The following is a 27,144-nucleotide window of genomic DNA, read 5'->3' on the forward strand; positions in this document are numbered from 1 at the left end:
TAGAAAATCGTCTCTCCCGCAGCAAAAGCAAATATATACTGTATGCTATTTGCAAACTCAAATGCATCCAAGAACAGTCATCCTCCAGATAAGAGAATATAAAAAGACAAAGTGTGCACATGTGACAATGCTACCCAACAACCACCAGCAGCCCCCCTCCTCCCTCTAATTCTATTTCCTCTTGCTGAAATGCCACATTAACATAAGGGGGCCGTGCTGGGCCATCAGTGGAGACGTGCGGCATTTGACAACCTCTAATTTCAATGTGGCAAGTCTTTTCTGAAGCGCTGTGCTCACCTAAAAATTACCCCCCTGCCTCGCACGACCGACAAAATCATTTGTCTAGCTGTCCACCCAGGCAGAAAAGGCTTTTGTAAGAAAGACACAAGTGAGAGAGACTGAGGTTCACCATCTTGGAAGGAGCAGAAAAAAAGAGGAAGACAATTGGTAAGAGTAAGAGAAGGGTAGGCTTTAAAAAATAGGAATTTTACTTGAACTCTGGCATTGGATTGGGAAAATGTATGCGTTTTTAACAGCTATAAGAGGGGCAGTAACGGATCCCCTCTGTCTCCTCTTCAGCCGTCTCTCAGCTCAGTGCCAGTGTGTGTCATCCACAACCTGACTCAGCAAACCACACACATAAACAGCCCTTTCTGTCAGAGCTGTCTATTTACCTGTGGAGCGTGGCTGCATACACACTCTGGGAGAGATTATAATATCTTTGTTTAGCGTTTTACCCAGACATCTGCCAGGAAGAGACAAAAATCACCCTTGAAAGTGGTTGGAGGGCAGAGTGGAAGAAGGTTTGATGAGGCAGAGACAGAGGGAGAATTATAACCACAGTGCTGAGCAAGCAGACTGTTGTTGTACTTGTCTCGCACTGCTCTTTTCTGCCTCGATGTAAGTTAAATCACATTTCATTTTATCTTTTGCTTCTTTATTTCTCTCAGTTTCTGCCCTTTCTTCTCAAACCTGCGGTGAAAAAAAGAAAATGTCACCGGCTGTGGCTGCAGATCTATCTGCCCTTTGTAAGCTCAAGTAAAGAAACCATTTCTCCTCATCTTATTGGTGATCTGAGCGAAGGGAGGGGGGGAGGGGGGGAGTACCCAAAAGGAAGGATATGGTAGAGGACAATGGCAGGTGGAGGGGTTTGAGAGGCAATGGAGTGAGGAATATGGGAGAGGAAGTGGCTGTAAGTTGAGAGCCAAGTATCAACGTGTGGTCTAGGGGGTGGATGGATATTAAGTGTAAAAGTTCATTCTTGACCTTGTAAAACATAGTTTGGGAAAAAACTTAACTCAAGGTCCACTAGCTCGCTTTTTTTCCTGGAGCTTTCAACCATTTGTCCCTCAGCTGGTGGTTGTCAGCTCAGATGTCATCACGTGACCCAACGTGATATACTGTGCCACCCATACAAGACCACCTGTTACCGCATGACGAAAGTTTTATACTTAGATTACATGATGACAGCTGAGCTATCTCCACTACAACTGACTAGATGCCATCTGCTCAGGAAGACCATGAAATATTGTTCAAAGTAGGGCTGCTCCCTGAAAGTCAGAGGTTCGAATCATCGGTCTGAGACCCCTCAGGCGATTGAGACTGCATTAAGTCTCCAAGTCAAGTTGAGGGGGAGGGTGGTGTCTTTCTAGATCCGCTTTTATACTCTTTTTGTCCGTAGTGGTGGACATATGAAAATGTGGAGGTACATTCTGTAGTTTGAGCAACAGCCCTGGAGCCAGCCAAAATCTGATTTGAGCTGAGAGATGAACAGGGAGCTCTAAATTTAATTATACACACTACCAACATTGTTTGATACAAAACTAGTTGAAAATAGGCAAAGTATCCCTAAAAGTTAATGTTATTATTACTTTTTGTTGGTCAGATATAAGATGATTATATATTGGCGCCATGATAATGATTTAATTATAACTAAGAGAATACTTTATGGCTGAAAGACAGACCTAAGATATAAACCCATCCTTAATGACTCTGAAGTTCAAGCAATTAATAGTCTGTAGAATAATGTTCTGATTTAATCAAGACGCTGATAGAGTAAACAGCTAAATTCTTAGAATTACAAAAATTAATTTACTGATAAGCAAAATGAAATGTGTTGACATCATGTAATGAAGCTTAAAAGCAGCATGCCAAGCAAATAATCTGCACAATTAGCGCTTTTGCTCAGCTCTCACCACTGTCATGATTGGTTCTTTAGCAGGCGAGCTATCCCCACAAGTGGAAACAGCACTGAGTGGCATAATGTCAATTTTTTTTTTTTTTTTTTTTAAAGGTCATACTCAGGCACCGTGAAGCCGGCACCATGGGATGGGGAGGCTTTTCATTTATTTACCCAACCGGACGCCAAAAAAATGCACACATAAAAGCAACGGCAGAATCAAGGAATGCAGTTTAATAAAAAGGTTGAGATGGAAGAGAAGAAACTAACTAAATGAGGTAGAAATATGTTCTAATGTAGCAACCCTTCCAATCTAGCATGATCTATTAAATTGAACCACAGCAAGAGGACAAATCTGAGGAATGAATGGACAGATCAAACACGGAGCACAGAGTGAGAGCGAGTAAAATTAGAAACAAAGGAGTAGTCAAGAAGGAGATACTGTAATCAGGTTTAAGACTGATGAAAATCATTCAGCCAGACCTGCACCACTAGAGAATGAGAACAAGTCCATTAAGAGCCCAAAAATAGACCTGCTCCATAACTGCTTTGTCCTCACCCTGTAGCTCACAGTAAAACATCCTCTGACCATGCAGCGCACATCTGTCTGTGTGAGCGTGTGTGTGCATACGTGTTCGAGAGAGACAGAGAGAGAGCAAAAGCATTGTAATGGGCGAGCAATCAGTGTGATCAGCTTTGCCTGAGGAAAGCAGCTTTAGATGCCTTGTGATGCCTGGTATTAGCTGATAATATCTGGCACCTGAAACAGATTGAGCCTAACACCAATTAATCTTAAAGCCAAAATGATCAAATGTTCAACTCTGCAGAGAGACTGAATGAGTTTAGGGAGGATTCAAAAACCTGTAGTGTTCAAAATCTTTCCATCTTTTCCTGCTTGCACGTGCGTGCGTTCTCAATTCATGATTTAAACAGGGGATGAGGTAAGGAAAGAGCAAGGAGGCCAGGGTAAATATAGACATATGAAAACGTGGTGGTCGTGTCAGGGAAAAAAAAACACTACAGCAATCACAGATACACCTAAATGTGCCAGTGCTGAGTGAAACAAGACTCAGGCGAGGAACAAGCCTTTTCACTTTAAAGCTGTGCACTTTAGCAATCACAAAGCCCGGGTACCCGTTGCAATTGAAAGGATTTGGGCGTTTAATGCATTCCTGCCCTTTATTCACGGAACAGACGACTTTATCCAAGACGACACTCCACTTCAACAGTTTAGGGGTTTGGCAGGCCAAGCATATGAAAGACGGAGGTTTCTTTTAAAGCAGGGAGCAGAAATATAGTGTGCATTTGTGGGGGTGACTGAGCCATGAAAACGTATGCATTTCTGGGTCTTATCGTCGACTCGCAGCTGCCTCCTCTCTCCCCCCTCCCTCTTTGTGCAGGGAAAAAAACTTTTCTTATGCTTCTGTCTTATTTTTACTTCCTAATCTTTGATTTAACAGTAGGCCTAAACTGCACAATCCTTTGATGTTCATGCACAAACTATTCCTGTGCTGTTAATGAGTGTGCTGTACTATCAGCATAGTTAAGATCAGCATACTTATTTCAGCTCTTAAAAGAATATACCAGGTTTAGGTCTGAAATATCCTGTCATACCAGTTTGCATTGGTGATCTTAAATGTCAACATCCTGTCACCTGAGGGTCAATACGTCACTTGCCTTTGTTTACAATTCACCAGATTGTAAATTTAGTGTAATGGATAGCAGGAGTGTGACAGTATGTTAACCACAATTTGTTCAATACCGGATGCTCTCTTTGGAAGACCCTACGGACCAAGAAATTATGGGGCAAGTAAATAAGTTTCCCAGTAAATAACAGAAACACTGGACAAGCAGGAGTGGATCAGACTGTGGATCAACATTGTTCAACCCAATTAAGGCAATGTTATGTCTCTGGGAATGGCTACATCAAACACACCAACTCATTTGCGACAGCATTACCCAAGTGTGTCTATTACTTGCAGCCGTCTAAAACACACTTGGGTGCAAGCCGCTCTCCCCATGGCATCCGAGCAGCCTCTTTCCACAGATTCAGAGAGAGAAAAGGCAATAATGAACGGCATAGGAGAGTTTATTGCTGTGGATATGTGACTATGCTCAGCCGTAGAAAACACAAAGTGCTTTTGCCACCCCGTGATAATGTTCGTTCACATCCAAATAGTTTCGTAATTAAGCCGGAGCAAAACAGATATATTGTTTTTTGTTTTCATTAGATCACTTCTTGGGTATGCTCCAAAGTTATAAGTCTTTTTAGTTTAAATTCCCTGTTTGTTTCCCCTTAAGTGTTTCCTTGCTGAGCTTAGCAGAGGGACGGTGACACAGAGGTAATTTTGCACGAGAAAAAAAAAAATTAACTTTGGAAAATAGTCCCTTGATTCGACTTACCCAGACTGTTGAGGCCTCATATTAGCTTTAGCTAAAGTTTGGCACAGAAAGGCATTTTGCCACAGAACATGGACATTGGATTTTATTGCCCATCTCTTACATGGAACTTACACTAACAAAGGATCACTTCACAGCCAGTGTGGACAGGAGGAATATATAACTAAGGCACATATGGTATGTGGGTATTGTGAGACAAACAAGTATTAACCTCTTTGTTTTAATTTAAGCTGTTTTCATGTTCTCACAGTGAATATTTCAAGTATCAAATTCAAAATAGTACTGAAAAATACATCTCAGCTTTGCTTCGCAGTGACTCATCCACGCGGTTCCTGAACCCTGACATGATGTGGATATAAGCGCTGCCCCCACAGGCTGAGGGGTCTAAATGGCTCTAGACAGAAATGACGGTGTGGATTGCCGGCAGCCGGAGGGAGAGATTTATGTTGTGTGTCAGGGATTCTCCTGAGGCAGGCTGGGTAAAAAGCTCCAGCGTCAGGTCTTTAAGTAGATAGGCCACTAAATAAACGACTGGCGTAACAAGGTTTCTGGATTCTCTCCTCCCCGAGCCAGGTAAAAAATTATTAAATCACTGAAAAAAAAAACACTCCAGTACACATACACACATGCTTACTCATCTCATGGGTAAAAGGCAAGCCAGGACACAGAGGAACTGTGCTTTCATCCAAATTGGGAACGGACGGCTGATGCATTCTTCACCAATAAAATGCTTACACAGTAACACAATCTCTTTTTAAGGTACACACTGTGGCGCAGGAAGTATATACATGCTGGGTGTGCGAATGTACACATGCACTTTTATATCCCTGCCCACTCCCTTCCCAAAAGCAGCACGTTCCACTCTCTGATCATCGATAATGAGCTGAAGCTGCCTGAAAACACACACGAAGATAACAACTCACATACCATTCAGCTATGGTTCAACAATGTATAGGAATGTGTGTGCCCTGACACTACCTTAAGTACATATAATACACATAAAAACAATCACCCGCCTTAACGTTAAAACACCCACACACACATGAACTAATGAGCTTTTGTGTGTTTGTAGGCAGGACTCTCCTGAGACAGTGAACCCACAGAAATAACACTCCACGAGGAAGGAGGAGGGAAACTGCCTTGGAGGAAAAATCTGCTAAACAAATACAGCAGGAAACAGGCAGGAAATAGTGCTACATCTCTCCTCTACCTCGCTTTACTATCCACTGACATATATTTAGTCCACTGACAATAAGAGAGAGGAAAAACGTACATTATTCTTTATTACACATCTACCCCACATTCTCCCTCGACTCATACTGGTTTAATTATTTTTCCCATAATGGCCGAGAGTAGTGCACGGAGATGTAGTTTGTAAAAGGCAAACAAAAATGGAATATTTCCATGTTTTGCCTTAAAAGGTGTAGTGTGTATGATTAAATGGCATCTAGCGGTGAGGTTGCAAAAGGGAAACTTCTCATGTGTGCCAAGCATGTCACTATGGTGGCCGACACCAAAACACAAATGGCCCCATCTAAAGCCAGCTTCGTTCGTCCGTCCTGAGCTACTGTAGGTGTAGAACATAAACAGCATATAAAGTGCTTATTCTAGGGTAACGAAAACACAACGATTCTTATTTTCAGGTGATTTTAAACTAGCTATGAATACCATACACTATTTGTGCCAGTAGATGCCCCTAAATCCGTCACACTGGACTTTTAAAGACAGAACAGATGACACTCACATCAGGACGATTAGAAGCTACACACTGTACGTGACACGTTTACGATACTTTGACATTAAAAAAGTTGATTTATGTAGAGCTACACCTAAAACATGAAGAGAAGGACTTGTGTTTAGCAACTTGCTGAAATCAAGTTTGGTTCAAACCAGAAGTATTAATGCTTCAGTTTTACTTTTATTCAAAACATCAACCAAAAACAACACAAAGTCACTGGTCTATCAACTCAAACCATAACTGAACACATTCTTAGACTTCCAATTAAGTCGAAAAACACTGAGAAGTTGGACACACAGTTTACCTCCTCCTCTTTTCTGGCTGAACCCCTGAGAATATGTATGCTAAAAGCAGAATGTGTAGGTGTGGTGATGGCCAGGAACAGCAATCAGCAAAGCCATTAATCATAACCGGTGGCAAATGCAATGTTTTCTGGGGCTGTCACTGTGACTGCATGCAGGAAGGGGAAGAAGTGCCAAGCTGAATGTGGCTTTCTGTGGCTGCTGGCAGCGACGGTGACGGTGTGCTATAGGAGCGTGTCATAGCACGTTAGTTTGGTGATTAAACAAAGCAAACAGACAGTGCAGACAAGGAGAGAGGGACCAAAGGAAAGGCAGAGCTGAGTGGAGGCAAGAAAGAGGCAGAAACGGTGATAGAGTGAGACAAAAGGGACTGAATATACTGTAATTTCAATTCCAGAAAAAACAACAGCCTGTATTGGAAATTAAATTTGAAAAAGTTGGGTTGTCTTACATTTGATGAAACGTCTTTACCTTGCAAAAACAAATGGCGTTTGACTAGAGTGACTACTGTCACTTGACTCCAGCACCAGCAGCGACAGATGAACAGGTGCAGTGATTGTCCTGGAAAATGCAGCTCAAAAGTAGGCCAAGTTAACTGAGGCTTGAGAGGGAGCAACGATGCCAATTTTGAGATCATGATAATCAGTGAGGCAAAGTCATTAAACAACTGTCAAGTGGCCAAAAATTACAGCGTTACAGAATGTCCTAAGATGGGTGAGACCGCAAAGATGGTCTTAAAAATGCAAACAGTCAGAGAAAATCTTGTTGCGGTCCAAAAACTGGCAGCTTCCAAGAATGCTGGTACATGTCTGAAAGATGAAATGACACGGCAGCGATTACTAGAGCTGTTGAATTTGCTAAGCACTCCATCCACTGGTTAATGCCAGCTGTCTTTGGAAAGAGGGGAAAGGGGGCATTTTTTTGCTGTTTACTATAATTTATCTTAAAATCTCTAATTTCTCTTCTCTCCAACATGTTAAGAATATCAGTAAGATTCTCTTTCCTGACAGAAAAACAAAAATATTATAGGTTAAAAAGGAGTGTCACCTTCTTAGACATATTTTGCAAAAAGGTATTTTCATAGTCAGTCAGCCACATTTGGCTCAACTACTCTGGTAAATAATTCACATGATTTTCTAAAAGAGTTGTAGCAAAACCCATCTTATCCTCCTCACTCACACCACCATGCCAACCCATCCTACGCCGAACAGTGAAATGAGTGGTTCAGACAGTATCTGCAGAGCTATTAAGACCTCAGACTAAAATTAGAACAAGGGATCATCACATTTGATGATGTGGAACTGCTTTATGGGGCTGTGTGCTGGTGGGGGGCCACGCTGGCAGCTCAATGAGCCATAGGAGTGCCAGTTTTGTGCACTTAGTGGGGTCTACCATAGAGTGAGGTGAAACTGGCAGGGAGGGCTGGCTCGATACTGAACCATAATGGCTTACTCTTAATGGTTGCCGCGAGGGGCCAACGTTCATTACTCTCTGTGTGGGGAGACTTTCAACGGGATCCTGGGGTGAGACCCGTGAGTGCATGCACGCTCACACAAACTTAAACTTGGGGGGAGGCACCCCAAGGCGAGTGAGCAAGGTGGAAAGCTGCAGAAACTGTTTTCTCTCCTTCACACACAGATATAATTCCCTTACAGGAAGCACCGGGGAGTGTTAGGGTGGTAGTTAACAGAAAGCTAAAAGCTCCTTCTTAGGGTAGTTTCATAATATTGCTAATTATTCAACGATTGCGAAAATATTCTAATCCAGCACAGCAGAAGCTTGAGTTCTGGGCTAATACTTCCTCTCTCCTCAGTTCACCTTTTAAAGTAGCCCAATACCCTAGCTCAGCTGAAACAGCCAACCTAATGCACACAAATGCAGACTCAGGCTCCCTTTAAAATACCAAGCAAAGATAGGCTATTTTACTGCTGCTTTTGCCATCTAAAGGGGAAGCGATATGTAGCGTTAAATTGGAAGTCACAGCAATAGTCATTTAACAGGCTGGCTTTAAGAGAGAAGCCTCATGAGTTGAAAATGGTTTCACAAATTTGAGGGGATATACTTGATCGAAAAAAGGAAATAGCCTGCCTCAACTAAGCCACAACACAAGGAGAAATCCCACCTTTTGCTTCCTTGAGACACAACCTTTATCTGTGCAGTACTGTGCATACTAAAAACGGATGCTTAGTTACGACAGGAGCAGTCTAAACTGGTGGATTAATTAGTATGAACACAAACACACACTCAAAGCATGAAAAAAGCATGCGCGCAAACAGCCGAGCAGATTGTTGGTTCTTCTGCATCTCGTGGGAACTCATTTCACAGACTTTACCTGCCAGTAAAATCAAGCAGACAAACAAAAGCAAGACCTGAGCCGCGCCGCACGGTGCTACTCAAGAGTCCCTCTCTCGCTCTGCTTTAACCCATTTAACTCTGCTTTCAGTGTTTCGCTTGTGCACACGCCGCACTTAGGCATCTAGAAACGCAGCCGTTTTTTCCACGGAGGCCCCAGGCATACTTTTACAAACATGCATCCGCACTTGCACAGACACACACCCCAAAACAATGCAGGGGATGCTGTGTAAACTGAGGCACAGGATGCATGCTGTGAGCTTGACAAGATGTGAGAATGCGAGATAAGGAATGGGAAGAATAACAGGATGAAGAGTCAGGATGCATGCTGATGAGGTGTATGTCTGTGGATTGGAGGAGCGGTCCTTGACCCTGTTTTATGTTGACTGTTGCCCAGGAACCATGTCCTCTGGCACATGAAAAGGGGGTATCTCTTTCTTTTGCCCGCTGCCTGAAGGGGCTGGAGAAGATTGACATTTCCTGTCAGTAACTGGCTCTTCTTAGGATATAAGGAAGGACTAGCTACGCCCCAAAGGGTGACTCAAGAGTTAGAAAGAAGAACTGATGACCAACATTCAGATCTGAAAGTGCTGAGCGCTTGCCATCCATTAAACACATCTCAACTATGTCCACTACCCCTACATGCAGCTGCCCCCTTCACCATGCAACAATGGCAGGAAAGGTCCAGCTGTCAGAAGAGGAAACAAGACAGGACGCGGGAGGAAGGAAAGGCTATGACTGTCAATGTGACTGTGGAAGATAACGTGCACTGTGCTTCCCGTCCCCACCCCTGTAACTAAGGAGACCACGGTGATCGTAACCAATCGGGAAGGTGGGAGGGTAGGATAATTTGTCACACTCCCCATGATCAGTTTAAAAAAAGATTTTGTATGTTTTTACGTCTCTGTGATCAAACCTCCGTCTTTGTCCTCTGATCCGGAGAGATAATTCACACATGCCTCTACATGCTTCCAAACTAATCTGAATCCACAGGGAAGCACAGTGTTCTCAGTGGGATTATAAAGTCCACTGCGAGAACACCTAATAGTTAACATAAAGCGAACAGAATAGGAAACATTTACATGGTCACTTCATCCCAGTTAAACACCGTCAAATGGCAACACCAAGAGAGAGGAGAACGGGGCTGCATTTTAACTGTAAACCTTCAACAAATCCTTACATCAACTGTGACTCTAGTGATTTTAGGCGAGGAACAGATGGGAGCAGCAGGAGCCCGCCAGAAGTTCAGTATTGAGAATGTCAACAAACAGATTGAAAAAAAAAAATCTCTTCATTTAATATGTTTTGGGTAGGTAGGGGAGTGACAGAATAGGGAACTACCACATTCCTTTCCCTCTCTCATTATCGGGGAATGAGGTCACTTGATTACAACAAGACAGCATTGATGCCACGAAAACAGAGACAGCAGCAAAGAGAGTGACAACTGCCTTCAAGTATGTTTCATACGCAATTATTCTTCAACCCTGTGTTCCGTGACAGACTGTCAGTTGTTCACTGTCTCATCATGTGTCCAGAGAGCAAAATTGAGTCTGAACACAGACCTGTATCAAAAGGGTTTTTCCTAAATCAAAATTAGACAAAGGTGGTGCTTTGAACATCTTATCACCCACTGAAATTTGATTTAACAGTATTCAAAAGGGAGAATACATATAATACATTACTTTTCCCAGGTAGCACAGCTTTGATTTAACACTATCATTAAAAATAGTGATTTTATGTGATTTATAAAATGAGGTACAATTAAAATCAAAATCACAATCTGACGCAATCAAATACAACAACCCTGCAATATCTCCTACCTTTATGAATCTTATCATATTCAGCTGTTGATAAGAGCGTGCCAGAGATATTGACTCAACTCTATGGCTTCTTTATGGTGTAGCATGTGTCCTTGTTGTATTGGATTCCATATTAATTAAAAAAAACAACAAGGAGTTAATGAACATGGCTCAATGTCACATCGCCTTTTCAATACACATTTGCTCATTGCCAGCTTTTTAAGTACACCTGGCTACAACTAATGAAGTCTATTAAAGCTGCAACTAACAATTATTTTATTATAAAATTAATCTGGCAGATTTCCCAGAGTCCATTTGGCCTCTTCAAATGATGTTTTATTCAACCAATAGTCCAAAAATCCAGAGCTATTCAGTTTATTATCATGAATTTATTATCAAATTTAAGAAGCATGAAAAGAGCAAACCTTACAAAAACAGACTAAAGTGATTATTCGATGAGTTGCCAATTAATTTTCTGTTACTCAACTAGTTGATTAATCAACCAAGTGTTGCAGCTGTATCGTCCACGCTTAATTATATAAATGAGGTGGACAACATTTTCAGTATAATGCAAAACAATTCAACAGCACCACAAATGAAAGCCTTCAGAATCACCACAATGTTTAATCAAGTCCTTCAACAAAGACCGGTACACTCAGAGTTTAGTGCTTCAGGGCTTGTCCTGTAATAAACTGAGAAATTTTGGTTATAGCCACCAGCAAATTAGCCAGTGTATCATCCTGCTATGTTAGCTATGTTCACCTATCATTGCCCTGAGCTGATGTTTGCAGATGTGATTAGAGTTGACAGTGATGCACTTAAAATGCAACAAAGAATTTCAGCAAGGCTTACATTCCCTATGCATAAAAACCCTGGGAGGGACACGAGCTACGAAAACAGGAAGACAAACTGGTTACATCACTAAGAGCACATATGTGTGTGTGTGTGTGTGTGTGTGTGTGTGTCAGCTGTTGTTTGATCCCCAGGCACAGGGCCTGCTCAGGCTTGTAGCTAGCATCTTAAGTTTTAGTCCAACAGCCACTCAGTCGCTGTCCCTGGGTGTGACAACACGCAGACTTGCATCACAGCTGGTGTTGTGTCGTTGTGCCGGCTCCTCATTGTCTTCGCAGCCTGACATACCATTTTTCCAGGATCTGAATCGAATCGCTTCAAACGCCTACTCTTGTAAAATACAAATTAGACATACAAGAAATGTGTTAAATATCTGGATGGATATGCATGGTCCTCTGCCAGAACTTCAATTGTTCTGGGCCGAGTATACAAAGATGGATTTTGTGCAAGTGTTGGTAGTCATAAGTTAGACTGGTACATACTGATTCTCTATGAAGAACAAAAAGGCCTGGCGCTGTTTGGAGACACTGAAAAATTCTCTTGGTGTCTGACGCACTTCCAGAAATCAAGATTGCTTGTCTTAGAGGAAAGACAATGAATAAAAGGGAAAGCCCCCCCCTGACCTACTCCCTTCTGCCTGCAGATCATCAAAAGAGCTGCTCTCTGCTTGTTTGGTCTGGTTGTCTGGGTTTGGAGATCATTCAGTTGATCTGTTTTGTCTGCCGAGCCATGTTGAATGTAGCATTTAGAGCATTTAAAAAACAAAGACGTCGGAGGGGCTGTCACAACTGGGTCAGAGTGTCATAAAGGGAGGAGAGGAAGAGCTGCTGACACAACTGTCATTAACCAAACTTCCAGTATTCTTAAGCCTTTAAACATCGATCTGCTTCAAAGCGCCTGGGTGTGAGGACTTAACAAATCTGCAAGTGCATATGAACGTGCACAATTACAGCCAGCGGGTGCAGGCATGTTGTTCCCTACCAACCAGCATTTGAGCCTGGGAGTGATTGAGTGGAGAGCCAAGCGTGTACTAGGGTCCTGAGCACAGACAGTAAGAGCAAGGCTGATGCAAACTGACAGACCACGTAGCAGGCCTTTAATGTCACCACTGGTCCTCACATGAAAGAGGCAATGTAGCCCCAAGGCTGGATTTTTTGCCTCACATACGAACAGAGAGGGAGGCTGGAGAAGAGAAAGCGAATGGAAGAAGAGAACGGGTGGAGGAAAAGAAAAATCCAGAGAAACAGGAGATGAGAGAAGAGAACACAAAGACGGGGGAGCGGTAGAGTCACTCAGCTAAAATAAATAGGTAAAAAGACAAAGCCAGGAAAAATGAGTCATTCCCTTGGGAGAATGGATACCAATTTTCTCTTCTGGAAAACACTATGACAACGATGGAAGGCAATATGAAATAAACAGATGGGGGGAATGCATGTACATGTTTAAAACTTAAAGAGAGAGATAAGAGACGGAGAGAAATCAAAGCTAACTGTATATGTGTGTGTGCGTGTGTGTGTGTGTGTGCGCGCGCGCGCAACTGGGGTGCAGACAGAGAGCAGGAATTTATACATGGTGATGAGGGAGGAGGAGCGGAGATAGAACCGAGGTCTGGTTCATCGAAAGTGTCAGACGCTCAATAAAAATAAGGTTGCAGGAAGAGCTCCCATCACAAACAGCCTAAACTCATGTCAGACAAATACTCGCCAAGAAAGCAGAGCAGGGGGAGAGACAAGGACGGGTGGAACGGGGACGGGGAGAGGAGGATTAGAGGGGACAGAGAGAGACAAGTCCATCTACTGGCAGACTATTCCTCACCTTAAGGTGTCAACAACAGCTGGCACCTTGCTCATACCCACACCTGTCTCCACTGCTGTGTCTTCACACCGTCCATTCCCACCTGCCTTTAACCTTCCCTCGACGACCACTAAAGTTTACAAAATATTTACCCACACAAACAGAGCAAAAAGCAAAATTCAAACTTTATAGCAATTTGACTCCAATCACCTTATCTCTAAAATCACAGTGAGCATGTCCGCAAGAAAATATACACACCAGACAGACAGGAGCAGCTGTAATCTTATCACAGATGTCTATAAAGCAACACCTTGTAAGTCTTTTATGGGCAACATTCCTATGTAATGACACTGAGCCGAGATGGCCAGAGCAGGCTGGAATAGCACCTACAAGGTAGAGAGAAACTGAGTAACTGTGCCAGCTGGTTGTATATTTTTCAAGCATCTATTGTAACTTCTCTTAACTCGATTACAAATAAATATGACCAAACACGGCAGCAAGAATGCCTCTGCAAACATCAGTAACTGTCAGTTACGTCGGTAATTCATTTACTATTTGTGAGCTATGTAAGCAAGTATGCTAGCTACAGTGTATTAGTCTTTGACATGAACCAGACTTCTCGGGTCAAGTGCATCCAGAATCCATTCCCCAGTAATTAGGATCATGGTTGAGGTCAGGGGGAAATATGTTAAGTTATGTGCAGTTAGTGGTGTTCTTGAGTGGATCTCCACGGTGAGGCCAGATTCAGGCTTTGCAGATGTATTGGTATCTACAACAAATCTCTTATTTTGTATCCGGTGACAACAATGCATGCCCATACAGCTGTGTTGCAGCAGCCATATATCTTGGTACTGAAAACAGACTGATTAGAAGGCCATGATTGCTACCATTTTAAACTATAATAAACAAAATACCTCACTTTATTGCTAGAGCAAGTTAGAAAACAACAAGAACAGCAACATTAGGACGAATTAAAGCCATACTCCTCCAGTGCAGACATGATTTTATATATTAGCAACCTAGTATTTAACCCACTGGTTGATTGCAGCAGCACCCTAGGACATTTATGCAGCATTTTACTAAGCAGCATTTATCATGTATTCAATATAATAATGTTTATGTTGTTAATTTGCTGTACAGTGATGTAGGACAGGATATAGGGCATTGTAAGGAAATGGCCTGGAATCCAATTCATAAAAAAAAGATATGGTTACAGATCCACACACACAATACTACACTTGACAAATAAAAAAATTCCTGTTTTTCTGAGTAATTTTTTCCCCTTTTTTTCATATTAATTTTTTTTCTGTGTTTCAGGGTATTTTTCCCCCTGTTTGTTTGTGGTAAATTTTTCTGTTTTTCGTGGTAATCTTTTTCTTTTCTTTTTTTTTTCCCCTTCGTAATTTTTTTTCCTGAACGAGTAGACGAGATACTTCAAACTACTTCCCACCTGTCACCTGCAAGTGACCCCTGCAGCTATGTTTTCGACTGCATCCTTCTAGTGTAGGCCTATCGCTCAATGTAACAGGTTAGGTCAGTAACAGGTTGTAACAACATTACCTGACAACTGAAATCATGCCCATTCACATTTGTCAGCTAACGTTGTTACAACCTGTTACTAACCTAACCTGTTACATTCAGCGATAGGCCTACACAAGAAGGATGGAGTCGAAACATAGCTAGATTACCATACCATGTGTGTAACTAATTACGTGCCTTACCGTTATTGAAAAATTACCACGAAAAACAGAAAAAATTACCCAAAAAAAATTAAAAAGAAAAAGAAAAAAAAAAAAATAGAAAAAATTACTCAGAAAAACAGGGCTGTTTTTATTTGTCAAGTGAATGCAATATGCTTCCGTACAATACACCCCTAAGTAATCATGTTAACAGGTTCCTGTTCACTTCACGATACAAAGCATTTGCAACACAACACCGAAAAGGGCTTTCCTATATTTATATACAAGGAAAACACACAGAAGTTTCATTCAACATGCTCCAAGTTGTCTCCACTATCACTACTCAACCGTGTGAGCATCAGTATAGATGGAGGGTCTTCGGCTGCATAAACCACATCACTCAGCAGCTTTAAGAACATGAAATTCAGCACTGTGCATGTAGCTAAGATAATAAACTAAGTGCAAAATGCATTATGTAAAAATGCACTGCAATGCATTGGGCTCGTTTTGCAGACAGCACTTGTGCACACACTTCTGTGTGAACTGGTAGGAATGGCCCAAAGTGTGTGTCTGGCCCATTAAAGCACAAAAAGCCATTGTGTATCATTAGCTGAGGGGGAGGAAGGGAGAGACAGAGGGGTGGAGTGTGGAGCAGAGGGAGGGGTCAGTGACCTTCCTCATAACCAACCAAATGACCTCATTCACAGCACATAGGAATCCTCTGTCTCCCCCCACTATTCTTTATCGCATTCACCATCCTCCCCTCGCTCTCGGGCAGCCTTGCTCGCCTTTTTCCTTTCAGCGAACACAATCAATCAACTGAGCAGGGACGAGGCTCATGCTCACTAACCCTTTCATATACACACGGCAAATTCTTTCCTGCCAGTTATCTGCGGGGTTTTATGCCAGTCTTTCCTATGTCACACACGGTGCTAAAGAGGCTCTTTGTTTCGCCAATTAAAGTCTAATCATACAAAACCACCCATTGTTTCTGCTCTGTAATCTCCTCCAAACCACTGAACTGATAAGGACAGACAGACTTAAGCCTCACCACAAACAGCAGAAGCGGCGACAAACACTAAACAAACAGCGCAGTCGGCAAACAGTTTCACTTGTAGTTGTAAAACTCTGACTCCGTTCATGTGCTGCTACGACGACTTTGGGTTGAACGCATTGCACGTGGGCATAAATTATGCTAAGCAAATCATGTTTTACATTACAGCACAAGACTGCGGGGCAGACAGCCACTGTAAATTACAACTGTGCAGCACATGTAGTTCTAGTTAGGCTAGCCTTTCACTATGTGTGACTTTGTCAATGAGACGTCCAAGCAGCTGAAACATTGCTGAATAGGTAGAGGGTGCAGTGAAATAAAAAACACTTCACAGTCCCTCTAGAAATCTGTGAAAACCTACTCTTAGACATCAGCATTAACCCATCAGTACAAGCAGATAGCACACCAACAAGTTGAGCAGTGCTTTACTGTGTGCGACCTCTCTGTGATCTGATGACTTCAGCAACGGCATCAAATCGCAAGGCTGTACAGGCTTACATGAGCGATGGAGGGTGGGGTAGGGCTGGCACAGGTGGTATAAACACTGTGAACTTGAATGACTGCAGTGTGGAATGAGCTCTTTCATAAACATTTTACACTTGCACGGTAACACAGAGCTCGCTGTACTTACAGAAAGCCTTGCAATGTGATTGCTTTGAGGCCACTCTCCTTCCCCCTACTGCTTTACACTTCATAAAAATGATCAAATCTGCTTCACTGTCTTTAAAGATCCTGCATGTGACAGTCAGGACATTAATACAGCTGCAAATCACTATTTACTATGTAAAGATACAGTAGAATAATGGCATCCTGGGCAAATAATGAAGTCACACTCCCTCTGTGTGTGTTGTAACCTGAGCGTCTCTGTTCTTTATTGTGGTGGATGGTCCCGCAGCACGTGCATGTTAGTATATGCGAGTCCCTGCGTGTGTGTCCCATAGGCTAGCTACTTGCCACCTTTCTGCACGGCGCTCATTCAGCAATTACACCTGATAACAGGACAGCAACATTGCGCAAGCATAGCACCCACCCTTTGGTATCCCCCCAGGTTGATATCGTTAGCTCTGTCAGCACAGTTGCTTTTGCTAGCGCTGTTAGCTGCCGGCTCAGCCACCTTCACGCTGAGACAATCAGACTCTGAATCATAGATATGCTCTGAATGTTGCATACAGCTCCTTTAAAAACAGACTTTACAATACTAAAGCTTGTTGTTTTCAGGACATTGAGGAGGTTGTTTCTAAACTGTTAACTGGGTCTGAGATCTGATACAGACTAAAATAAGACGGTCCTTTCTGGGTTATAATTACACAATATTTCAATTTCTTTCAAAGGAAGACCCACTGAAATCTAAAGGAACAACAGCTTCTGAAACCAGTGCAGCAGACATCTTTACAAGATACAGCTGCATTCAAGACACAAAGCCAGTTGAACGACTGCCCTGGGTAAATATGATTGGCAAACTGAAGCGCTTGCCGTGTCCAAAACCATTTCTTCAACATGATTACGAGCCTAATTGTTAAGGACAGACAAAAAATATCACAATTTTTTGGATGTGGATGCTGGAAAGCTTGTTTACAGATGTTTTAAAGACAATGTAACAGGTACAGTTTGAGAGTCACATGGGAGGTTAATGTAACAGTATGTAAAACTACAGCCAAACATGGTGGTGGAAATGAGTAAAAGTTTAGAGCTGCAGAAATGCAGTGCAAAATATAAGCTAAGAAACAACATTTGACAAAACATGTATTGGCTTTTGATTAATGGTTAAACCGAATAATGGCAGAGTGAGCAGAAAAAAGCAACAGTAGTACCATGAACAGTCTGACATGGACTTTAGAGAGTCAGAGAAGCAGCTGAGACTGGTTAAGATTGGAGTTTCCTTATGAGATGGCAAAACCCTACAGAGGAATCTCACTACCTCTTGCCACCTCACTTTCTGTGGCCCTAAGGGAAGGTTATGGCAGCACTGCCTGCTCTTGCCAAGCCTCACAGAAACAACACGGGCTGCTGAGGGACAGGTAAATTATTCATCTTTGATTTATCGGCCAGCCGGCAACCAGTGAGAAACCGAGGCAAAGGCTGCAAACCACAGTCAGGCTGATCCACTGGGGTGTTTTAAAGAGGATGGGGCAAGTGAAGTTTGGACAACGATGAAGGGAAAATGGTGATAATATAAACGGTCAGTGAGACAGGGGTGAAGGTATCAAAAAATTAGAAGGTTTTGGAAAACATTACACGGCTTTGATAGTTTCATGCAGGGCAAATAGAGCTTGCTGGTGCCACCCTTGAAACGACAACTATCGCATTACCAGAAAATTATGCATTCAACATTTTTTAGATATTTAAAGTAAAGTAAAAGTTTCTGTGCCTCACTGTGGATGGCATTCACATTAAGCTGAACTAAAACACACTATGAGAGAGTGTGTGGGGAAAACAAACACCAGGCTGGAGGTTAAGTGCTCTGACTGTGCTCCCGGTAAAATTCCTGAGCTGGCTGCCAACGCTCGCTTGCCATTCCTCCTCTGAAAGGAGAGAGAAAATGAATGCAGAGGGGTGGGCACAGTCAGAGAGAGAAACAGAGTGAGCATTCAGCTCATTTTTCTATGATAAAAATGGGGAAGGAAACAGGAAACGGTGACAAATGGTACTGGTATGATTCCTGAAAAACCTAATTGTTAAACGCTCTTTCTGTTGTGACAGTTCAGAGGCTTTAAAACAAAGACTTAAAGAGAAAGAGCGAGGCAATAAGGGGGACCACTGTGTGCGAGGGGGGTGGGAGCGCTATTTGAGGCACTCAAAGAATGTAACAGGGTGGGGCCCATACTTCTCCTAGCTGAGAAATACTGTGTGTGTTGCGTATCCACACAAGTGTGTGGAGGAGGGACAGGAGCAATGATTCATGATGTAATCTAAATTAATCAAAAGAAAAGCTGAGAGACAGACCCACCTCTGTGGGAGAGGGGACAAGAAGAGCAGGCTTCTCTTGTCACCACAGCCAGAAAACAGCCCCCCCTTTCTCCCTGTCTGTCTGTCTGAAGGGAAAAACAAACCACTGACTCGCCTTCTCCATAGTCCATTCCTGTCTGAAATGGGCGTTACTTCCCGTAGATGTTTTTGCATGAGACACAAAAAGAAGAAAAAGATGGCAAAAGTGGACAAAACTTGGGTCAAGGGTAAAGGGAGGAGCCACGGTTTCAGAAAAAGGGAATAAACAACCCGATTTAATGAACACGTCTGTGTCAGGAAGCTGTTGGGACATAATTATTACAACATCTCTTAATTCATCTTCCTCTTTAACACTGCTTGTCATCATCTAGAGAGCACACACACACACACAGACCTATGACTCTCGCCTTGACAGAAGCGACACAATGAAATCCCTTCGGCAAAATTCACTGTGCATCTAGTTACCTTATTCATTATTAATTTTTAATGTGATTGCTCTGCTTTAAGGCTTGACGAATTAAAAAAAGGAGAGAGATAAACTGCCTCTAGCAATGTGTTGTCTAACAGCCGGCAGTAATAGAAGGGAAGACACTTAGTTTTGGCGACAGCGAGCAAGATAGTCAGCCAGGCAGTCAGGGTAGGGCACTGAGACAGGAGGCCAGGCAGAGGCAGCAGCGATAAGGAGGCCCCAGCACTCACGGGATTGAGGCCTGAGATAAGAGCCCGGAGCTGTCGTTGGATGACTTTATCATACAGCACCCGCTGGGGGGTGGCGTTGCTGGGGCTGGAGTGGGGCCAGGGGAGCAAGACGGGTCCGGGGTTGGAGCAAGAACAGGGACTGAAGCTCGCACAGGCGCTGTGGTGGGGCTTCTGGATAGGAGGGCTGCTAAGGCAGAGGCATGTTGGAAGGAAGACAGGCAAAGCAATGCCGGGTCCTGCCACAACCCCTACACCTCACCCTGTCAGACTTATGCCACCACCTAATTTATTACCAGGGAGGAGAGACTGCGAAAGAGGGACCGCGTGACTGCCACAGAGAGGCAGACAGAGAAAGACAGCACAAAGCCTCCAATTCTGCTTTCTCACTGGTGGCGACGGCTCAGTAAACCAGCTCACAGAATGGCTCTCGGTTAATTAAATTCCAGCTTATAAGTGGTGCTTTGGGAGAGAATGTGGGGAGAAGAAAGGGGGTTGGGGGGGTATATAACAGGTTTCTGCTTGCAACAACAGTCCTGGCCTAACAACCCCATTTCTCTCTTCCTGTGCTCTCTCACGGCTCTAAGCTGTATCTTATTTTGCGAGCGGTACTCAGTCTTGTTACCTGCTAGATTGACTGCATGTCAGAGGTTAGCGCAGGTCTAGCCCTGTGCTGAGAAATGCCAAGGGTCAACCTACAGTAGGAGAGTACGGCGCTGCAACAGCCAGACAGAGAACAAAAAGGGGAGAGCCATATGAACAGACTGACAGAAATATGGGACATCAGGTAGAAAACCAAACGCAGACTTCTAGCATTCTCCCATTTATCAAAATCTGTGCTCTAAACAGCTTTTCCCAGAGGACCAGTTCCCTACACAGGCACCACAGTGGACAGCAGACAGTTTGTCCTCCAAACGCTGACAGCTCTCCCGGGAAGGTCCCGTTAAATCACGGCACACAGAGACAAACAAGCAGACACAGAACTGTATATGCAAAGGGGGGGGTTTCTGTAGCCAGGAACAAATGGTACAATGCACCATGTGGCTGTGCCACGCAGCGTGCAGTGGAACAACGGACCATTTAATCTATTATACAAACAAAGATCAAAAATGAGCCTGTAAGGAAAGGTAAGGGGAGCCTGAAATAAATATTTTCGATCAGTCCGACTATTCTGTTCCCCATAGAAACACTCGCCACATTTCATGACGACAAAAAAAAAAAAAAAAACCCTTCCTTTCTCCTATGCTCCGCTACCTTACAACAGCGCCTGCACTTCACTACTAGGCTACATCTCTAGATGTTATATGGGCTGTCTCCTCCTGCCAAGAGAAAATATAGCAATTTGAAGCAGCTTGTTGGCTGGCAGATCGTAAAGAGAAATAAAAAAAACTCCATAGCAGGTGTCACCTCGGGGAGATGAACAACTGCAACGCAAGGGGATTTCAAAAGGGGCCTGTCAATTGGCCAGAGTGACCTTGAAGGACGACACGCATATTGGGAGCGTAACAGGGGCGTCCATGCACTCACGCCACTGAAGCAGGGTGGGAGCAGTCGTCACACACAAGGGTGGTGTCAGCTTTCTTCCGCCATGGAAACAGCTGTGAAGACATGCAAAAAAACGAAGGGTGGGCGAGGAAGACGTGCAGCTGTCGGAGTGGTATACTCTCGAGAAATGGACAATTTTGGAACGAGTTTGAAGCGTTCAACTGTAACTGGTTAGATTTTTTGCTCCTACTAGGCATGCTTAAGTCTGACAAAGGAGGGTATTTAAGATGTTCAATCACATTTAAACCTGTGAAACAGTACTTACTCAGAACAAAAGTGCCGTCATTGTAATGTTATCAACACACAAAAACCTTTGTCCCTCGGGAGACAAGACGGCTGGTGCTTTGTTGACAGATTAGGACGGTCCTTAATTTGATGTTTTTTGGCCTTTCTTTTCATTATGTGATAACTCTACCCTGGCTGGTTATGTTTCTACCTTTGCTTGAGAATAAATAGCTTTTTATGTTGCATCTGCTCTCTCCTTGACGCCTTGAAAAGACACCCGCTTTCAATGAGACAGAACTGACTGAGAAGTCTGAGGAGAAAACTACACACACACACACACACCAAACAAAATAACTTTTCAGATCAAACGCAATTCAAACCACAACTCCACAAGTTTAAGATTCCCTTCTGGAGTCTATCCTATCTGACTAGAAGTTGCAGTGGAGTGTGATGTTTATCTTTACTGCTGGCAAAGACCACAGTCACAAAACATGCTTCATTCATCATCGTATTTTTCTCATCACACAATTATAAACCTCGAGCTGCCACTAAAAAAAACTATTAAAAATAACTTTTCTGAGCTTCTGGAATTGCGACAATCTGACAGCACAGGCCACATAGCGCAACACATTAAAAATAACACACTCTTGACAACTATTTTAGGCGCATTAAGCCAACGGGAAGGGCTGTTAGTTTGAGTACTGTTTTCCTCTCTCCTTTTTAAACCTAATAAAAAACGCACAGACTGGATTGTGCTTTTGGTTTTTACCCTGGGTGGGGTCGCTTTTCACCAGCACAGGACAGAGGGTGGGGGAGGCTGGTCCTGAGTATCGCATCAGAACTACAGCCCCGTTCAAAGGGGAAAGCAGACCAAACCGCCCCTAACAGGAACCAGACAGTCTGACAGGCCTCCTCTACACTGGGGTGGTTTTCATCACACACACACGCAATATCTGACGGCAGCGTAAAGTTTGGGCTGGTGCTGTGGAAACGCTTGTAAACCCCCAGACTTGTGCAGTGTTAGAGGAGTGAGACTGGAGCTGGTGTGTCACAAGTGTCCCTGCCATGATTTCTAAAACACCAGGGGAGGGAGCGTTTATCCGTTGAGTGCTGCACAGAGTCGCTGGACCAGTCCAGCATTACAGGATTGATTTTTAAACCAGTTCCTCCAAAGCCACAAAATCATGCGGTGCAAGAAATCAAACTACATGTTGGAAAATCATTTTCTTTGAAGGAATAAAGACAAGCGAAACAGTGCCACCAATTTATTTTCAATGAAAGCTCAGTGGCTTTTATTTTATTACTGCAAATGAGGTAAAACATAGATCTGTGACCGTAAATCCCCACGGATCAAAATTAGTAGAGCAGTATTACAATGTGCCTATATGTGTTCGATGCCTTACACTGAGTGCACAACATCCAGCACACAGCATCTCTGCAGAGTGCATTGTAATTCTTTACATACTCTTTAGTCCCACAGTTAGCGCACAGATGAAACACAAAGAACGGTGACTATAGGCCCAATGCAAAATATGAGACAATTCACCCCCAGAAAAACCAAAAATAGCTCAATACCTCAGCTGCGTTCAAAGTGTTCTGTTCCTTCAGGACACCAGAGGATTTAGGAAGTCACAGAGAAACAAACTTTCCACATTTTCCACGTGACAGAACAAAGTTTACTGATCTCCCTGAGTTAACAGTATATTTAAAAAGCCCAAACCCTTATCACCTCAGCACTTTAGGGTCAGCCTAGTTTGGAAGCTGGATTTGTGTTAGTTTGCTACTTAAAAATTAAAAAGCCAGTAAATATAAAATGTATTATACATTAGATTTTTTTAAATCACTGCTGACCACACAGAAGCTGAATCACAGCCTCTTGCTTTCTGTGGATTAGCTCGCATTCTGTGCCAACAGTAACACGGCTGAGTTGAGAGCACATGAGAGGTACACAGGCTGCGCGCGTGATCCCTGTTCTTTGCTGCTCAGATGATTGTTAGGGGTCTACGACTACGGGGAATGGCAAATGGCAAAGGGGAGCAGCGATGAAAAAGAAAACAGATCTGCTTCCTGACTCTCCCCTCAATGAAAACATCACACACCCATCACTCCCAACTGAGCCCAATAAAGCAGCTGGCTCCCAGAATTTTAAAAAACTCCATAATGCCTCTTTTATGATGCATTTATGGGGTGTGGAGGGAAATCAAACTTGGCAGTGTTAACGACAAAATCTGGTTGCAAACATGAGGGGGAATGCTATCATCACACCCTGGGAAATTTGTCTCTTATTTTTCACACTTAACACGAAGTGATTTATTGCTTACATTTCTAAAGGCCTCAACCTGACACTGAAGTGCTATTTTTCATCCTAAAAGCACTTAAATATTTCTTTAAACACACACACAGTGTCTGTGTCACAGATTAGAGGGACCTTACTTTATCTACTGCACCAAAATAACACTCAGGTTTGGACTTTAATTTGAGTGGGGGTGTTTTAGTAAGTGTGAGGCTGTGTAATTATATTTATTTGCATGCATTTTACTACTGGTGAGACAGGAAATAGTCTACTTTACGCCTTTAAGTATTTTGTTTACCCCTCATGAAGGAAGCAAGAAAATCTTTGCAGACCGGTTTGGCAACTACATACTACAGAGCCTACTCATCCAGACATGCAACCGAAACTGAGGTATGCACTGCTCTCTGCGTCCTGTGCTGCCTACGAAGCAATCACTTGTTTTTCCCGTGTTGTAGCCTGTTATTCTTTATTCATCAGTGTCATGGTGTCCAGTCCGACACCACACACACAGCACGGGGACAGTCTGCTTAGGGGGCTGTGGCGCTCTCTAGTGTCCCCAGCTCAGTTACATAAAGCATAGGTCCAACCTTCCGCTTAGACCAGCTTATGTTATTGATACTATCAACATAAACAGCGATAAAGCCCCGTGTTTCAGCGCAGCTCCTCGTGCCAAAATCAGGGACAAATCGTGGCAAATACACACAGACAGACAAATCCCGTCTGGACGGCGCCGCCGACAAACGGCGACGCAATTTTTGGTAAGGCACGCTTGACTGGTAAAAAAAACACGACGACTGCTGCTGCAGCAGTAAGGGAAGGAAATATAACCCTCGCTTCAAGACAAATATTGTAGTGGCTGTGTGGAGGGAGACAAACAAAACCATGTCCCCCTTTTTTTAAATGAAAAAGTTAGACGGTTGAAATAATCTTAGTGCACTCCCCCTCTCAGCAGCAACTCACTGCTGGCTATTGTTTGGGCAACAAGCACACACATTCCTCCGTGCTTTTAAGCTCGGCCGCTGGGCAACAACTCACACAACCCCTCCGAGCGAAAATAAAGACAACTTTTCTAACACTTCTTGACATTTGTGTGAAACGCAGTGCTGCCTGGTTAAGTCTTTATTTAAGGAGGCGTTAGCTAAGTTAACGCTACCGTTTTGGTTCCTGAAGAGTTCAACGGAATGCAGACACCCAGGCTCGCTAGCTTAAAATGTGGCTAACAGAAGCTAAAATGCTGGAGAACATGTGGAATCAGGCCCCGTCTAAATTTAATGAGATTTTAAAAACCTAAAGAGTGCTTTAAAATGTCACTGTGAGACGTTTGTGTGAATACACTGACATTGATAGGCAGTTGTGATTTTTCTAAGTGCGTGAGAGAAAGTTTTCGTCTCGTCGCCACAAAGTCAAGAGTGCAGAAACAAACTCCGTGGAAGCCCCAGCGTTAGCAACACAACTCTCAAATCCACATCTCGCTGGCTGAGACAGACACTCAGGATAAATGGTTTCCTGCTCTGGATGTGAGGTGTTAATCGTGGGGGGAAGTTGTGAGTGTTATCGTGCCTGCCACGGTTGGTAATATCGAGTGTGGGTCTCGCTAACGTTATGCAGCAGGGACGCCCAGCGAAGCCGTGCCGAAGCCGGACTGCGCCGTGGTCACGCTTCCCCTCCTCTCTCTCCCCCCCCGGTCGCTCCAGACCGCCACTTACCTTCGTCGAGAAGCCTCTCCAGGTGTGTGAAGATGCCGCAGAGATTTGGCAAACTGGTCATGAGCTTCTTCTCGTTTAATAATTGCATCAAATAGTCGGGACTCGGCCTCGGTCGCTCCTTCACTTCGACCTCTCCGACCATCATCTTTGCGGCGAGTGCGGAGAACAAACCACCGTGAAACACAGAATCCTGTTTTAGGGAAAAGGAAGAAAAAAAAACGAAAAAGGAAAAAAAAAAAAAAACTTGCGGCTCCAATCCCTCGCTTCCCTCCTCCTGGTGATGTGAAGACTCTGTAAACCCCCCTAAAAATTCAGGTTTGGTTTGTTCTTGCTGTTTGAGTGGAGAGGGGGCAAAAAAGAAACCGTTATCTTCCTTCCAGAGACTCGTGCGCTGTACTCTCCTCTACGCCGTGTGCGCTCGGGGACGTTCGATTCCACCACTGTAGGCGCGAGAGACTCTTCCACCGGAAAGGCTCCGTCCTCCTCAACGGCTATTGGCCAGCGGGGCTTTCGGGGGACTAATGGGAGAACCAATGAGCGCTTAGATAAGAGCTAGGAGGGCGGGGCGGCGTTGCTACTTAAATGATTGACAGAAATATGAGCCAATAGTGAGCAGTGCGCAGGAATGCACATAATACCCCTGAAGTGTTGTCAACACAAGGCAGCACACATTTAATTCTGTCTCCTTTTCATCACTAATAGCGACATTATATCAGTTAAAACTCTAAAGTAATGGTTTTGTGCCCTTTTTACTGTCTTCAGTGGTCTTATAACTTTAACACCAAAGGCAGAGCTTGTGGCAATAATGTGAGTAAAAAGAGGAGACAGCTGAGATTTGATTTCCTCTTTATGTGTTTTAGACAGCAACATAAATTCTTTAACATATCAAATTAGGAGTTCTCCTTTCCCTACTTTTAATTCCTCTGAATCATCAACACACACTTTCCCTTTATAGATCACCTCATGTTTAAGATTAGAGGTTTTATTGTCATCCAGGGGTGTCATGGTGGGGGGAAAGTGGGATTGAGGGGGGCCCTCAAAAAGCATGAAATGAAAAGTGTGCTGTTGTTTGCATTTTTTTATTTCTCATAAGTGCCACAACAACATTAAAATTGGCTCAATAAATCAACTGAAAGACTAATATTTGTATTAAATTTTTTTAGAAACTCTCTGACACCCTTCTTACCCCTTAAAGGCACAAAATGGTTTAATCCACCCCCTCAGTTGGTTTCATCTCTTAATGCAGTTAGATTTGAGTGGCTGCTTGAACTGCCGGGACACCAACGTACGCTGTCATGTCTTCCTCCAAGAAAGAGAAACCAAGGAACAAAAACAAACTGACTTTGGAAATGGTGCATGAGAGTGACATGGATCAAGAGAGGAACAATGGGGGGCCCACAGAGACTGCTTAAGCATAGGGCCCTGAAATAGGTGCTGCGTCCTTGTTGTTATCCATCTAATTACAGTGCAGTACAATAGTCTTCACAGAGAAATGAGATTGTGTTTCCCTGGCCCTGGTGAATGAATGAATGAAAATAGGACGCTAACAGCAAGATAAAGAAAACAGGTAAAGAACAAGACAAG

The 27,144-nt window shown here is 43.4% G+C and overlaps 1 protein-coding gene across 8 annotated transcripts in view; it reads right to left on the reverse strand.

Annotated features, from left to right (window-relative positions):
* Positions 1–26,112, reverse strand: part of qkia (QKI, KH domain containing, RNA binding a) — a 77,355-nt gene extending 51,243 nt beyond the window's left edge. For 4 of the 8 annotated variants that reach the window (XM_078175089.1, XM_078175088.1, XM_033642808.2 and 1 more), the window contains exon 1: positions 25,561–26,112. In XM_078175089.1, coding sequence (XP_078031215.1) covers positions 25,561–25,705 — 145 coding nt within the window. In that variant the 5' untranslated portion in view covers positions 25,706–26,112. The remainder of the gene's footprint in view (positions 1–25,560) is intronic. The other 4 variants (XM_033642807.2, XM_033642803.2, XM_033642806.2 and 1 more) reach the window with 1 other exon arrangement.
* Positions 26,113–27,144: the final 1,032 nt, after the last annotated feature.

This window comes from Epinephelus lanceolatus, chromosome 15 (assembly GCF_041903045.1).
Source record: "Epinephelus lanceolatus isolate andai-2023 chromosome 15, ASM4190304v1, whole genome shotgun sequence".
In the NCBI taxonomy this organism is placed as follows: Eukaryota; Metazoa; Chordata; class Actinopteri; order Perciformes; family Serranidae; genus Epinephelus; species Epinephelus lanceolatus.